Source organism: Hemicordylus capensis, chromosome 2 (genome assembly GCF_027244095.1).
Source record: "Hemicordylus capensis ecotype Gifberg chromosome 2, rHemCap1.1.pri, whole genome shotgun sequence".
In the NCBI taxonomy this organism is placed as follows: Eukaryota; Metazoa; Chordata; class Lepidosauria; order Squamata; family Cordylidae; genus Hemicordylus; species Hemicordylus capensis.
In genome coordinates this window covers 236659902-236675563 of record NC_069658.1, presented here as the reverse complement: position 1 = coordinate 236675563, position 15662 = coordinate 236659902, and the positions used below count along the sequence as shown (strand labels likewise).

The 15662-nt window shown below is 44.6% G+C and overlaps 1 protein-coding gene across 4 annotated transcripts; it reads right to left on the bottom strand.

Moving 5' to 3' along the window:
- Positions 1-2787: 2787 nt before the first annotated feature.
- On the bottom strand, positions 2788-15414 carry LOC128341957 (zinc finger protein 883-like). Of its 4 annotated transcripts, XM_053288663.1 has the most exons (8): positions 15105-15413; positions 13985-14074; positions 9850-10326; positions 9217-9334; positions 6380-6453; positions 6036-6162; positions 5254-5343; positions 2788-4591 (listed from the first exon to the last, which is right to left on the bottom strand). In XM_053288663.1, exons 3-8 carry the CDS (start codon positions 10273-10275, stop codon positions 3267-3269), a joined length of 2160 nt encoding a protein of 719 aa, XP_053144638.1. In that variant the 5' UTR covers positions 10276-10326; positions 13985-14074; positions 15105-15413; the 3' UTR covers positions 2788-3266. The 4 variants fall into 4 exon arrangements, with proteins under 4 accessions (XP_053144638.1, XP_053144639.1, XP_053144637.1 ...); XM_053288664.1 differs by having other exon boundaries at positions 13982-15413; XM_053288662.1 differs by having other exon boundaries at positions 13985-15413.
- Between the last annotated feature and the right edge of the window lie 248 nt (positions 15415-15662).

The following is a 15662-nucleotide window of genomic DNA, read 5'->3' as shown; positions in this document are numbered from 1 at the left end:
CCAGCAAGTCTCATGGCTGAATGAGGATTTGAACTCAGGTCTCCCCAGTCCTAGTCCAGCACTCTAACCACTACACCATGCTGGCTCTCTTTTCTTGGCAATTGCTGTGAGATGAGCTCCCTGTCTGTCCTTGAGACAAACTTTTTAAAATTGGAAACCACCCAGAGACATAGGTTTGGGGCTGTATATACATCTCTATATATAATTCTCCTGGGTGTGCCTTGGAATGTGTGTCCCAGCGCCCAGCTGATTGGCTGGGCAGCGGGCGCGCCTGATTGGCTGAGGCGCACCCAGGAGGATTGGTTGCCGTGGAGGCGGGCCCAGCCTGGCCTGGGAGGCAAGGCCCAGGAGGGGGGAAAGAAAGTGGGGGGGGGGCAGAAGTAGAGGTGGGGAGGAGAGGCGGCTGGGCTCAGAAGCTGAGACTGGGGCAGAAAGGGGGGGGGGAAGAGGTAACTGTTGGCCCCAAAGAGTGCACAGATGTTCTGTGTGGGGTCGGCTAGTTTGTTAAATAAAATAATAACTTGGGCTCCACTCACTGCTCTGGTGGTCTGTTCTGCCTGCAATCTACATTGAAAGGAGTACTCAGTCAAAACGTAGCTGAAGAGGTTGTTCTTCTACTGGAGCTCGACTTATGGCTATGCTTGCAAAGGGTGCTGCTGCAATGGAGTGTGGCAGTGTGTGGGAGAGCAACTTGTGTCAATGCTGCTGCCCGGAAACCTGGCACTGTAGCTGGAAGATTCTGGATCAGCGATTCTTTTTTTGGATTCAAGTACGCCCTGGGAGCCTTCAAGTGGCCCTAGGGTACTAGAATTCCCTGTTAGAACAGAAAATCTCATCCACCCCTCTTAACTTGTGTCTTGTTAACTATGGGCAAATCTTACATGCTGGCCAGAGGCACCCTCTCTTTCCCCCATCCCCAGAAACTGAGCTCAGAACAGCTTGCTGCCTTCAGTGAGGGGTCAGCTGTCCCTTTTGATGTACAAAAAGCTACACTGCAGGCCTGGTGTAAATTAGTCACAGCTCCACTTCCAGTCTCTGAATCTAACAGTGGTCTACAGTGCCAGGCTGGGGCAAGTCACTCCTCTTAACCTAACTTAGCCCATGGAACACACAGGGACTAACACATGCATCTCCATGAGAATTGCCCTGCTGGATCAGGCCCAAGGCCCATCTAGTCCAGCATCCTGTTTCACACAGTCATAGGAACATAGGAAACTGCCATATACTGAGTCAGACCATTGGTCAATCTAGGTCAGTATTGTCTTCACAGACTGGCAGTGGCTTCTCCAAGGTTGCAGGCAGGAATCTCTCTCAGCCCTATCTTGGAGAAGCCAGGGAGGGAACTTGAAACCTTCTGCTCTTCCCAGAGTGGCTTCATCCCCTGAGGGGAATATCTTGCAGTGCTCACACTTCTAGTCTCCCATCCATATGCAACCAGGGCAGACCCTGCTTGGCTAAGGGGACAAGTCATGCTTGCTACCACAAGACCAGCTCTCCTCTCCCACCAGATGCCACTGGAAGCCCACAGACAGGAGCTGAGGGCATGCCCTCTCTCCTGCTGTTACTCCCCTGCAACTGGTACTCAGAGGCATCCTGCCTTTGAGGCTGGGGGTGGCCTATAACCCTCCGACTAGTAGCCATTGATAGACCTCTCCTCCATGAAGTTATCCAAACCCCTCTTAAAGCCATCCAGGTTGTTGACTGTCACCACATTTTATGGCAAAGATTTCCACAAGTGTATTACGCAGTCTTTTTTCTAAACCAAATAGCCCCAGGTGTTGTAGCCTTGCCTCATAAGGAAGGTGCTCTAGGCCCCTAATTATTTTGGTTGCCCTCTTCTGTATCCTTTCCAATTCTACAATGTCCTTTTTTAGATGTGACCAGAATTGTACACAGTACTCCAAGTGTGGTCACACCATAGTTTTGTATAAGGGCATTATAATATTAGCCGTTTTATTTTCAGTCCCCTTCCTAATGATCCCTAGCATGGAATTGGCCTTTTTCACAACTGCCGCACATTGAGTCGACACTTTCAATGAGCTGTCCACCACAACCCCAAGATCTCTCTCCTGGTCAGTCAGCGACAGCTCAGATACTATCAGCATATACTTGAAGTTGGGGGTTTTCATCCCAGTGTGCATCACTACACTTGCCAACACTGAACCGCATTTGCCATTTTGTTGCCCACTCACCCAGTTTGGAGAGATCCTCTTGGAGCTCCACACAATCTGTTTTGGGTTTCACTACCCGGAAGCGTTTGGTATCATCTACAAATTTGGCCACCTCACTGCTTACCCCTACTTCTAGATCATTTATGAATAAATCAAAGATCACTGGTCCCAGTACAGATCCCTGGGGGACCCCACTTCTTACTTCCCTCCATTGTGAAAACACTCCATTTATACCTACTCTCTGTTTCCTGTCTTTCAACCAGTTAGCAATCCACACATGGACTTGTCCCCTTATCCCATGACTGCTAAGTTTCCTCAGGAGCCTTTGATGAGGAACTTTGTCAAAAGCCTTTTGGAAGTCCAGGTATACTATGTCAACTGGATCACTTTGATCCACACACTTGTTGACACTCTCAAATAACTCCAAAAGGTTTGTGAGGCAAGATTTCCCTTCCGGAAGCCATGTTGGTTCTCTCCCAGCAGTGCCTGTTCTATGTGCTTTACAATTTTATCCTTGAGGATGCTTTCCATCAATTTGCCTGGAACAGACGTTAAGCTAACCGGCCTATAATTTCCCGGATCACCCCTGGATCCCTTTATGAAAGGGATCTTCTCCTTTTTCTTAATGTTTTATTGCATTCAATTAAACAATGGAAATCATAATTTACACAAACCAATTATTTTTTAAATGCCAATCTGCCAGCTAGCCCTCTTTCCTGCCCCCTTCCCCAATATTCTAAGCATGATTTTCAGCTCTGGTGATTCCTCACCAATAATATCTGAAGAGGAATTATTCATCATGACCGTGAGAATCAACAACAGATGCATCTCCCATGGTAAAGCTCTTCCACGGCAATGGTACATCTTCTTTGCAGAGAAAACACCACAGCAGAACTCCCTGGGATTATTAGAAGAAGTGAATGGAGGGGGCTTACTCTGATGCTTGAGACAGAGAATATAAATAAAGGAGGAAGGAAAAGAAGCAACACTTAGTTTGGAAGGAGAAAATCCCTGAAGCCATGAGGAAGAGTTACCACATTCACTCATCCCTAGATCTATGCTCCATCCCAAACATTTTCTACATTCGAAATATTCCTACGATTCAGCAGATGCTCTTGTATGCAGTCTTTGATGGCGATTAAGGCATATCCTTTGGCGGAAGCTCTTTCCACACTCCAAGCATTGATATGGTTTCTCTCCTGTGTGGATTCTTTGATGGGTAGTAAGATTACTGATGTGAGTGAAGCTCTTTCCGCACTCGCAACATATAAATGGCTTCTGCCCTGTGTGGACTCTTTGATGGCAAGTGAGGCTATTTCTGCGGGGGAAGCACTTTCCACACTCCAAGCATTGATAAGGCTTCTCTCCTGTGTGGACTCTTTGATGGGAAGTAAGGTGACTAATGTGAATGAAACTCACTCCACACTCTGAACATTTATATGGCTTCTCTGTGGAATCCACATCATCTGTGTGGATTTTTTGATGGCATTTAAGGTTATCAATATGACAGAAGCCCTTTCCACACTCCAAGCATTCATATGGTTTCTCTCCCGTATGGATTCTTTCATGCGAAGTAAGCTTACTTTTCTGACTGAAACTCTTCCCACACTCCAAGCACTGATATGGTTTCTCTCCTGTGTGGGTTCTTTGATGGCGACTAAGGGTTATGCTCTGGGTGAAGCTCTTTCCACACTCCAAGCATTGATATGGTTTCACTCCTTTGTGAGTTTTTTGATGATAAGCAAGGCCATTGCTATAGCTGAAGCTTTTCCCACATTCTTTGCAGGTATATGGTTTTTCTCCTGTGTGGACTCTTTGATGCAAAGAAAGCGTCTTCTTCCGACCGAAGCCCTTTCCACACTCCAAACACTGGTATGGTTTCACTCCAGTGTGGATTCTTTCATGTGATGTAAGGTGGTCACTGCGGCTGAAGCTCTTTCCACACTCATTGCAGGTGTATGGTTTCTCTCCTGTGTGGATTCTTTGGTGGTACGTGAGGTTACTCTTCTGATAGAAGCTCTTTCCACACTCGGAACACGTATATGGTTTTCCGCTTGTGTGGATTTGTGAATTATCATTAACGCTTGACCCGTGACTGAAACTCTTTCTGCACTCCAAGCACTCATATGGCTTCTTGCCTGTGTGAATATTTTTCCAACTGAAGTTCTTTCCACACTTTGAGCATATATATGATTTTTCCCCTGTGTCAATTCTCTGTGTGCTAAGGTGCGATTTAGTACCAAACATTTTTATGCACAGAGAGGTCTTACTCCGTTTCTCTCCTTGGTAACATTCTTCCTGGACTGGAATTACATGAAAGTCCTCCCCTTCAGAAGCAATGGTCTCCTCCGTCCTTTTCTGTTTTGTTTCAGTTTTCCTTCTCAGTGCTTCATCCTCTTCCTCACTCTCCCTCTTATAATCTGCAGGAACAAAAAGAGAAACTTGATGAGGAAAGAACAGTGCCTTATATCAGGGAAGAAGCCCTATTAACTGCTTAGTGAATATAAAAATACAAAAGAATAATTGAGTAGAGGTAGATCTGATACCATGTCTCTGTTGACTGGCATCAATTGGCAGCCACAAGCTCCAGGAGATGAGGAATTGCAGAGACAGCTGAAGACATTTTCCCAGAGTTTGGACACAAGTTTTCAATTATTTACCACCCTGCTTGCCCCACTAGGGGAATCTCCACAGTTGTTTCGTGATTGTGGGTGGCCTATAGAGAAGAGTCCTGCCAGCATTGCTTATTACCAGATATATCTGAGAGAGTTTAGCACCACACTTTAGCTATTCTTGTGGCAGTGAGCATGAATTGTCCCGTTTGCTAAGTATAGTTTGCATATGGATCGGAGACTGCATGCATGAGAACTGTTAGCTATTCCCCTTAGGGGACTGAGCCGCTCTGGGAAGAGCACCTGCATGCTTGCATGCAGAAGGTTCCAAATCCCTCCCTGATATCCCCAGATATGGCTGGGAGAGACTCCTGCCTGCAACCCTGGAGAAGCCGCTGCCAGTCTGTGTAGACAAGACTGAGCTAGATGGACCAATGGTCTGACTCAGTATATAGCAGCTTCCTATGTACCTTCCAAACTCTCCCCGGAGACACTGGAAAATAGATTGTCGTCTTCTTTCAGCCTGGAGGTGAGGTCACCTTTAGGAAATGGCCGTTTTCCTTTGCAGAGAGGAAATGAAACAAATAGTCTTGCAGTTCCAACTGAATTTGAATCTTCAGAGACACCAAGGCAGCTGATCTGAATCCTTCACTTGCCCTCATCCACATGAAGTGACAAGAAGGGAGGTCAAGGGATCTATTAACTCCTACACACTGGCATGCAGCAGGACCTGGGGCTGGGAGAGGCAGAGAAACTGCCTGAGACTAGAAGTTTCTATCTGTTACCGGAAGATGACTGCTGTTTGCTCACCATGCTTTGAAAAGTCCCAGCAAGGCAGTCATGGGAAGGCAGAAGAAGGGTCCCTTCTCAGCCACAACTGAAGCCCCAAGTATGGTTCAAAGCTGCCCTGAGCCACTTTTGGAAGGGCGCTAAAGAAATCAATCACTCAATCAATCAAATCAAATCAGGCCATTAGGGCAAGGCCTGAATTGAGCTCACAATTCTGCCAGCTAGGAAGAAGAGGATGGGAGTGTTTGACTGTTATCTTTTGGGATTCAGATATGTTACCTTCTAAGTTGTGCTTGGAATCATGATTAATTACTGGTATTTAAAGAAAAAAATAGAGTAACTAAGGAATGTGCATGAGCTACTGATGACCTCCACAACATTCCTATAGTGCAGTGATACAGACTGGCAATAGCAGCAATTCCGCTTTCCACATCCATCAGCCAATGGAAAGAGGGAGCCTTACCCAGCCAGGCCAGATTCAAGTAATTCTCCTCCATGACTTCCCTGTGCAGAGCCCTTTGATCTGGATCCAGCAGAGCCCACTCCTCCTCGGAGAAACACACAGTCGCCTCTTCAAACGCCACCCTATCCTGAAGGATACAGAGAATATTTTATATCGGCATGGGAAGTGCGAGAACTCAAACAATGTCTAAGGGAAGTGGTTGGGGGAGTTTCCACTGGATCAAAAGCTTCCTCAGTGGCATTCAAGATCTTCCAAATGGGCAGCTTTGACAAAAAGTGAAGGAAAGAGAGAGGCTCTTTCAAGCCCATGGAGAGGTAAGCCCTGTCCAATGATTCTTCTCCTACCTGCACAGCAACCGGTTCCACTCTGCCACCCAGAGGAGAAGGCACTGAACGAATCACCAGGGTCCTCTCACTGCCTGGGAGGGAAATAAAAGAGGTAGGAAGAGATTTTATGCTTAATAGGCATTTTGCATTTCAGTGCTTTGAGTGAAAGGAGTCTCTTTCCACATTGCTTTCAGGAAGTGTACTGGATTATGGGTAGTGGAAATTGTCCTATCTTGACACAGCAGGTTAATGATCAATCTCCCTGCCCGGTCTAAACCAGCTTACAGCAGCTTTCTCAGTTACCTAGCTCACGAGGGACTCTTATCAGCTGAGTCATTTGTCAGAGAGCTCCGAGAAGCTTCTTAGCTGTTCAAAAATCCAGAAAACAAAAGAAATGGTTCTGGTAAACCCAGAGGTTCTGGTAGGTTAATCTCACTGCCACCAAGCACTCTAAGGCTTTCTGAGGTCCGACTGTTAGACTAGAGTGCTTTAATCCAGAGTCTCTCTGTAACTGGGTATTGGGCAAATACCAAAAATATACTCCCCCTTGCTAACAGGCAAGAATAAAACCAATTGTTCTCCCAGGCGTCTGCACACACGTGGTGTTAATTGTTAATTTGGCCAAGCTCTCTTTGAGACGTGTTTGCACCAGAGAAAATCCCCCTCCTCCTGCTGGGTTAATAGCCAAGCCTCTGAGGCTTGTAAAAAGAACAGAGAGAAAAAACTTTTATTCAGTTACTACAGACTGTTTCCATCTGAGGCTTTTTAGATACACTTAAAAATTCTTAATTGGTTACAGGAATACTTCAAAAGTGCACAGATGGTTCTGGGACGGCACACATTGAAATCTTAGTTACTCAGTTGCAATGAACAGATATTTCGAAATGCAAAACACCACACAGAAAGCAAAATAAAATCCCTAATGCAAAGTCTGACTAAACAAACTTTCCCCAAGACTAAATTCCTGGAAGCCATAAAGCCCTGGCTTCCTTTTTCCCTTGAGAACTCACCAAAACTCCTGGTGAGAATCAAGCCTCCTGCAATCCTGTCTTCCAAGGATCTAGAGAGTCATCATGCTACCGTCTCTCAGCACAGACTTCCCTTCTTGTTCCCAGAATTCCCCTCTGCTGCTCTCATGCCCCACCCACCTGGTGGACTGATTGGTCAAGCCCTGGAGGTCACCAGCCTGTCCATCAAGACAGGGGTTCACTTCCTAAACTCTCTAGGGGGAGGGAGGGCTGGTTCACCACAGGAAGAGTTCAGTGTTTTGGTTTGTAGCTTGAAACTAATGAAAACGTGACAGACAGATACTAGAAAGAAGTGTCTCTAACACAGAGACTAAAGATGATTCAAAGAAAGTGACCCCGTGTGATTGTACAAGTGCCTGCTTCTGGCACAGAAGTGGAGGTGGCATGGTGCCTTTTAGAGGCATATGAACAAACCTTCTTGGCCTCTGATTTGGCTTTGCCATTTGCACTACTGCTACAAATATTTATATACTGATCTTCAACCAAAATTCACGAAGTGGTTTACATCGAAAAATAAATAATACATAGATATTATTTATGTATTTATTTATTTGATTTCTATACCGCCCTTCCAAAAATGGCTCAGGGCGGTTTACACAGAGAAATAATAATAAAAATAAGATGGCTCCCTGTCCCCGAAGGGCTCACAATCTAAAAAGAAACATAAGATAGACACCAGCAACAGTCACTGGAGGTACTGTGGAGGTACTAGTAACCCAACTTCACGTGCTGATTGAAGTCTGGAGTAAAACCAAGAGGGAATTGACTTTTAGGATCCCCGAGGGGAGAAACAATAAGAAATAATTCCAGGCAGCCTGGCCATAAGTCATGGACAACTTCACATCTTTTGTTGATGGAAGGGAAAGGGAAAGGCTGGATCAAGTCATTTCTCAGTTTCATAACTTGCTGAAGTCCCAGGTTAATGAGTCCTACTTTTGGGATTACTTACTGGACCAAAGAACATAGTAAGGGGGTATCCAGGATAGCAAGAGAGTTCTCTCTCTCCTTTCTTGGTATTGCTGTGCCATCCCTTTGACTGCTAACCCTAGCACCCACAGAAAGCATTGGATGCCAACTCTGGGTTTGGAGAATGGAGACCCATTTTACTTTCCCAAACCCAAGCTTCCTTCAAGGTCAACCCCCATGGATCTCTCTCTTCATGCTAATTGCTCTCCCCTTGTCTGGGCAACGTTTTCTCCCCCCTCACAATTCTTTCAACTCCAATCCGTCATTCATACTGTGATTGGGTCTCTCTCTCATTCTCTCTCTAAACAGTATAAGCCACGTCTCTTTCTTTCTGTGTCTCTTATATGCTTTTGAAGCTGCTAGAAAGTTTCTTTTTATTAAGTTCTGTGCCCCGTTCTTGACTTTCAAACACCACTAATTGGATTCAACTGCCTGTCGTTCTTTTTCTATGTCCAATATTCTCTCTCATACAAACCTGCAGTTTTCTTCCTCATTTGTCATTATGTAGCAGCTCTAGCTGTTTGCTCTATGGTTTTAACTCCTGCACCAGTTTTGATTGATAAATGAGCTTTTACCTTCTGATATCTAAATACCTCATTGTTCTCAATAAACTGGTAATTCCAACAGTTGATCTCTGTAATTTGTTGATTCCCTCTATTTCCCCACCTACCCTGAAGCCATAGTGTCTGAAAGATCCCGACACATGTATTATGTGTGTACATTAGCACAGGAACATAGCATCTTTATTTTGTAAAGTGCCTAGAGATCCTTTTGTTAGGCAGCGTATAACAATAATAAAAGCAGACCACGGATTTCAGGGGAGAGGGAAGCCAAGGTGAAATATACCCCTTGCATCCTTACCCAGCAAAGTGGTACCTCCATCACCCTCCTGCATGATCCCCTTGAAAAGTGGCCCCTGCCCGATATCTGATACCTTCTCTGCCTTCGGGAGATCAGTGCTCACTTTGGCCATCATCCCCTGCGCCAGAAACAGGAGAAAATGAAGTGAGATTTCGGAAGTTAACCGGTTTGTTTGTTTGTATGACACGTAATATCCAGCAACTTCAGTACTAATAGTCTCAGGGCAACCCTTACAAAGTCTTTTATTTATTTATTGTTGAATGTATATACAGCCTTTCATAAAATTTATCCAAATGCAGTTATTAAAAGTATTCCAAGCCAGATATTAAAAGCAACAATTAAAAAACAGAGATGTTAAGCAAAGAAACAGAGAGAAAATTAAGTTACATTCCAAAGTAGACTGGAATAAATTTAGATGAAATTTTAAAGAGGCCTAGGATAATGAAAAAGGTTTGTGCCTGGTGCCAGAGAGACATGAGAGAAGGAGCCGGTCTGGCAACCCTGGGAAAATGTTCCATTTTTGGACCCCCCAGCCGAGAAGGTCTTCCGCGCTGCAAAAGCAATGGGTATTTTTAAGGAGAGCATCCCACATATTCTCAGCCCCATGGAATTACCTGGACAAAATGCTCTCACCTGCTGCTCTTTCTGCTTCTTGTCCTCTGCCTGGCTCAAGAGGAACCCTTCTGCCAGGGCCACTGCCTGGGAACTGGTTTCCGCTCTGCATTCTCTGACCCAGCTTTTCATCTCCGGGGGCAGGATGGTCAGGAACTGCTCTAGGATTATCAGGTCTAGTATTTGCTTCTTTGTGTACATTTCTGGCTTCAGCCACTGATGGCAAAGGTTGTGGACTTGTCTGCAAACCTCCCGGGGCTCTTTGGCCTCATGGTAACGAAAACGCCTGAACCTCCAGCGCCGGACCTCCAAGCTGGTGGTATCTCCTCCCAGGATCTTTCGCACGGTTCTTTCCCAGAATTTCTTGTCACTCCCAGACTGGATAGCTTGAGGGCCTTTTTCTGCTCCTTCCCCTGTTATTTTACTGGCTGAACTTTGTACATTCATTTTTCCCCCGTGCACAAATGAGGTCCCCGATACAGCCAATAGAAGCCTTTGCTGTAATTGCCAAGCACAAAAGTGCACAGTGTGAGAGATGGCAGCTTTGTTGCACAAGACCAAGGATTCTTTGTTGGTCACTTAGAAAGTTATTACAGTTTCCAGACAAGCATATTAATCCACATGCAGTTTGTCCCGGAGAAAAAGCAAACAAATCCCACAAATTAGAGAGCGCCCCAAAGCAACACATTTACATCTCTTCATCACTCAAAAATATTCTCACCCGCTTCCTTTAAAAAAAGGAACCTAAATCAAGCTGCAGTAAGAGTTAAATAGGGTCTCCATCAGAGCCAAAAGGTCTTCCCAGTTCTGCAACCCGAGTTTCTCAGAGCAGAAGATGTCACCCTGGGACCTCCTGCATATGAAGGAAGCATTGTACTTCTGAGTTCTAATCTCATCATACTGAAATTAATAAATATGGAGTATACAGAAAGCTTCTGATACTGAAATACAATGTTGGTCCATTTGGGTCATCTGAGACATGAGAGAGCAGCTGCGTGTCAAAGGCAGAGATCTTGCTACATTATTGTACGGAAGACTAGGGGTGTGCAGTTTTGGGTTTTTTTGCGAACTGATTTCCTAGCGAATCGCAAAAAACAACAATTGATTCAGCCAGCTGTAGCCAGCCAGTTCAATTAATTTAGTAGGAAATTAGAGAAAAATCTACAAATCACCCACATAAGTAACAGTGGGGAACTTGAATCACCCCATTGTTCCCCATGGGTAGGCCCTAGGGATACCAAAGTGGGTTGGGTGGTAGGGAATGACCCAACCTACCTACCACCCAACTCACAAAGCAATTGGGCAAGCAGGTGATTTTTAATGATTTTTTTAAAAAAATGTATCTGGGTTGGTAGGTCAATGACAGTATCTTAAGAAGGGTATTGTAGAACTGGAAAAGGTGCAGAAGAGGGCAACCAAAATGATCAGGGGCCTGGAGCACCTTCCTTATGAGACTAGGCTTGGAAAAGAGGCAACTAAGGGGAGACATGATCAGAAATTTTTCTCCCTCTCTCAAAACATTAGAACCAGGGGTCACCTCATGAAACTGAAGTCTGGGAAATTTAGGACCGACAAGAGGAAGTACTTTTTCACACAGCACATCATTAATCTATGGAATTCTTTGCCATGGGATGTGGTGATGGCCACCAGCTTGGATGGCTTTAAAGGGGGCTCAGACAGATTCATGGTGAACAGGTCTATTAATGGCTACTAGTCTGGGGGCCATCTCCAGCCTCAGAGGCATGATGCCTCTCAATCCCAGTTGCAGGGGAGCAACAGCAGGAGAGAGGGCATGCTCATACCTCTTGCCTGTGAGCTCCCCAGAGACATCTGGTGGGCCACTGTGTGAAACAGGATGCTGGACTAGATGGGCCTTGTGCCTGATCCAGCAGGGCTGTTCTTATGTTCTCATGCTTACCACCACAAGACCTAGCTGCCAGCGGCTGGCTGCTTTATCACTCATTTGGTTGCTGACGTGCCCCACCCAGCACCGCCCTGGATAGCAACTCACTAGCTTGTGGGTGCTTGCCCAATATGTGCAATCCTATTCTTGCCTGGCATGCCTTTTTGTAGTGACTGGTTGCCAGGGATCCATGGATATCTAGCAATCAATCATGATTGATTGAAGCAATGAGTTAGGCATGCAGGAGGAGCAGCAGCATCAAGCTAAGCAATGAGCGCTGGCTGTGAGGAGACCAGAGAAACCCTCTCCAGAAGGGAAGGAGGGAGGGAAGCGGCAATAAAAAGATGCTCTGAGGAATCTCTCCAAATATATTGTAAATAAATAATATACAATGCTACTAACAGCCGCATCTGCCCTCACTCTCTTCTCCCCCAGATGCTCTTTACCCAGATAATTTAAGAAGGTTTAAGGTGCTTCTTCCTGGAGGGTTACTTGTAAGAATTACCAAAATAATCTATGTAAAATTCTGAACACTTGAAATATGCTACATAAATGTTAGCATTCATGTAATAATTAACAATAATTTATTTCTGCAGTAATGTACATATAATTGCTGTGTGTGTTGTGTTAAATACCAAGCATGGATAATGTGGAATTGTAATTGGAGCAGGTGTAATTATGACCCCCCCCCCGCCACATACATTCTATTGTTCATTCTAGACTCCCTATTTTTCTCCACACTGAAGTGGGACGGGGACCAAAATCCTATGTGGCAAAGTCCTTCATACTTGGTTAATCACAAGAAAGTGAAGAGCGGGAAATAAATGTAATAAATAAATAAATAAATAAAATATGTACGATGGTTGTATCAATAAGCAGAGGAGAAGCAATCTAAGTTGTAACTAGTGCCGGGTGGGAGCGGGGAACCCACCAAATATACATTATTTGTAATTTGAGCTGGCATAGGTAGTAACTTAGAGTATGAGCTCCGAATCGGATATTGCCTCTGCCTTGTGTTCACTGGGTAGCCTTAGTTAACTGCTCTCTCTTAATTTCAGTCCTCTGACCTACTTTACAGGATTGTTGTATGGATTACAGAAATAATGTATGTGAAGTGCTTTGGATACTATAAAGTGTTATTAAATACTAAATATGAACAAGTGCCTGAGTAGATTTTCATAAAAAATGAACAGAAAACTTGCTAGTGTGTTAGGTCTGAAGTAACAAGGCTGTTGAAGTAATATATAAAGCTATGATTCTTTGAATGTCCATCTGTCTCTTCTAAATCTTGATGCAAATTGTGCAAATTGACACAAAAATCACCCTGTTCAAGGATAGCAACTGATAGGTCAGTCCTCTTAAAAAAGCAAGAAGTAATGTGGAGATGGTGTGTTGTACCATGATATTTTCCCAGCAGGAAGAGCTTTTGAAATTATTCCTGGGTGAAACAGATTTGAATATATTTCTCAGGAAAGATCCCATGAATAGGAGATAGATAGATATCTTCTTACAGATCTTTCTTCAGAAATCTAGGTGGATTTTAAGAATTATCACAGGAGTAATTTCAAAAGTGCTCTCATATAGGAAAGCTTTGTGTTGGAAGAGGATTTGTATTCTATCAAAGTGTGCCCATTCATAATCAAGACCTGTCTACTAAAATAGTATATTCCGGGATTAGGAAACTAGCTATGATTCATTGCCAAAGAATTATATTAAATAAATATAACAAATCACCAGGGCCAGATGGCATCCATCCAAGAGTCCTTAAAGAACTCAGATGTGGAATTGCTGAAAATTAATTTTAATAATTTTAAAACCTTGTTTTAATATCTATTTTATTTTGTTGTTTTTATTGTCATGTATTTTAATTTGCAACTTTTAAATATTTTAAATTTTGTACACCACCTAGAGATTTACATATCAGGCGGCAGAGAAATATAATGGATAGATAGATAGATAGGACAGGCTCATGTGTGGATTGGTAACTGGTTGAAGGACAGGAAGTAGAAGGTAGGTATAAATGGAGAGTCCTTTAAATGGAAAGAAGAAATGGAGTCCCCAAGGGATCTGCACTGAGATCTGCGCTTTCATATACTTTTTATGGGTTGGGGGGGGGATTCCTTTGGCACCTCCTGTAATCTCTGGGGTCTCCGCCTCTGTACGCAATGCCTCTCGAAACCTTAAATGACACCACTGGATTTTATACAACTTTCCTCCCACCCACGATCTTATTGCCCCGCTCCTCCTCACCACCTTGTGCTCTCTGGACTCCTCTTCTCAGAAGGCTCTCACCGACCGGATCCAGCCCCGCTCCTCAAAAACGCTGCTGCTCTTTTCCGTGTACTAGGAAGAGACGGAACATGAGAGGGGCCTGTCATAGGTCCCTCTAGGAAGCGGGACTCGCTGCTCTTAACCCTGATTGACGTCTCACTCGGAAGCGAAGGCGGGACGTGCCTCTTTTTCTCTAGCCAAGGGCGAAGCGGCACGAGCATATTCTCAAAAAGCATTTTTTAAGCTCTCTTTTTTGCAGCGTCCAGCAGATCAGGGAGGGTCTCTCAGCCTTGAATCCCCAAATGTTTTTGGACCACAACTCCCAGAGTTCTAAGCAATGATGGTCTTCAGTCATTGTAATAAGGATGATGGGAGTTGTACTCCAGCAGCACCTGGGGAATAGCGCCTCAGCCTCTGTAGTAGCTTTGTACTCCCTAGGAAGAGCCATTTGTAGAAAATGACTCTCAGAGGGGCAGGGAGCAGTAACCTACTGCAAAAAGGGATCACCAAGATACTTGGGCCACCTTAAACTGACAGACCCCAACACATTTATTTTGGCCCAACATTTCCGGGGATTATGAAAATGTGCATCTGATGCGTGGAGAGGATGATGCTTCTTGATCCTGATGAAAGAGGTTCTAGTCCACAAATGCTTTTGCTGAAGTCTACATCCTAGTCTTTGAGGTGCCACAAGAGACTTGTTGCAGGGGTATTTCAAGATACTGAATCCAGCACCAACACATCCTGACTTGGGACACAAATTTCAGGACCTCCATCCCCCCTGCCCCCCTGCCCTTGGTATCTATTTTCAAACAGCAAAGCCTGATGCATGGTAGCGGTGGTGTATTTCTTCTGCCTGCTCCATAGCCCCAACTCAGGATTTGAGGTAGGGGTCTCAGGGCTAACCAAGGCCTCAGAAGGCTCTCCCTGAAGTTCCCGGCTAACTGAGCAAAGAGGTGCCTTTTTAAAGTGATGGTTCTCTGTATTGAGCAGAGGGGGGAGCAACTGGCCCTATCCAGCCCCAGCACAGCATCCCTCCGGTGGCTGCTGTTCTTATATTTCCATTATATTTCAATTTGGTATTCAGAATTCTGGTACTCACATAATATTTTGTCAGTGTGTCAATAAAGGCTTTACTGTAAAGATGCTGAAGTGTCTGTTAAGGCAAAACAGGCTTCTTTAGACTTGCAACACTCTCCCTGGGACACAACCTCCCTGGCTCCCTGAGTTACACTCCCAGAATTCACAAAGTGATCCTCAAGCTTGATTTGCAGAGGTATTCCCAGGTGTGTACAACCTACTCACCAGCCTCCCAATTCCACCCTCAGTCCTGCTCTACAGACCCTAACTAGAGATCCTCTCTCTAGCCCTAACCGTCCTTATCTCTGGCTCATCCAAGCCCCGTCTATCTCTGGCTCCCGTCAGCCCTATCTGAGAATGTCAGTCAGCTCCAACTGAATTTCATAGACAGCTGTTTACTCCATTCCATAGCCCCCTCCCCCCCAGGAATCCTCTCCAGATGAGGTTCCTAAGTTTAAATTCCTTTTGATTATTTATTTATTTATTTGATCTCTATACCGTCCTTTCAAAAATGGCTCAGGGCAGTTTACACAGAGATAAATAAATAAATACATACATAAATACATACATAAATACATAA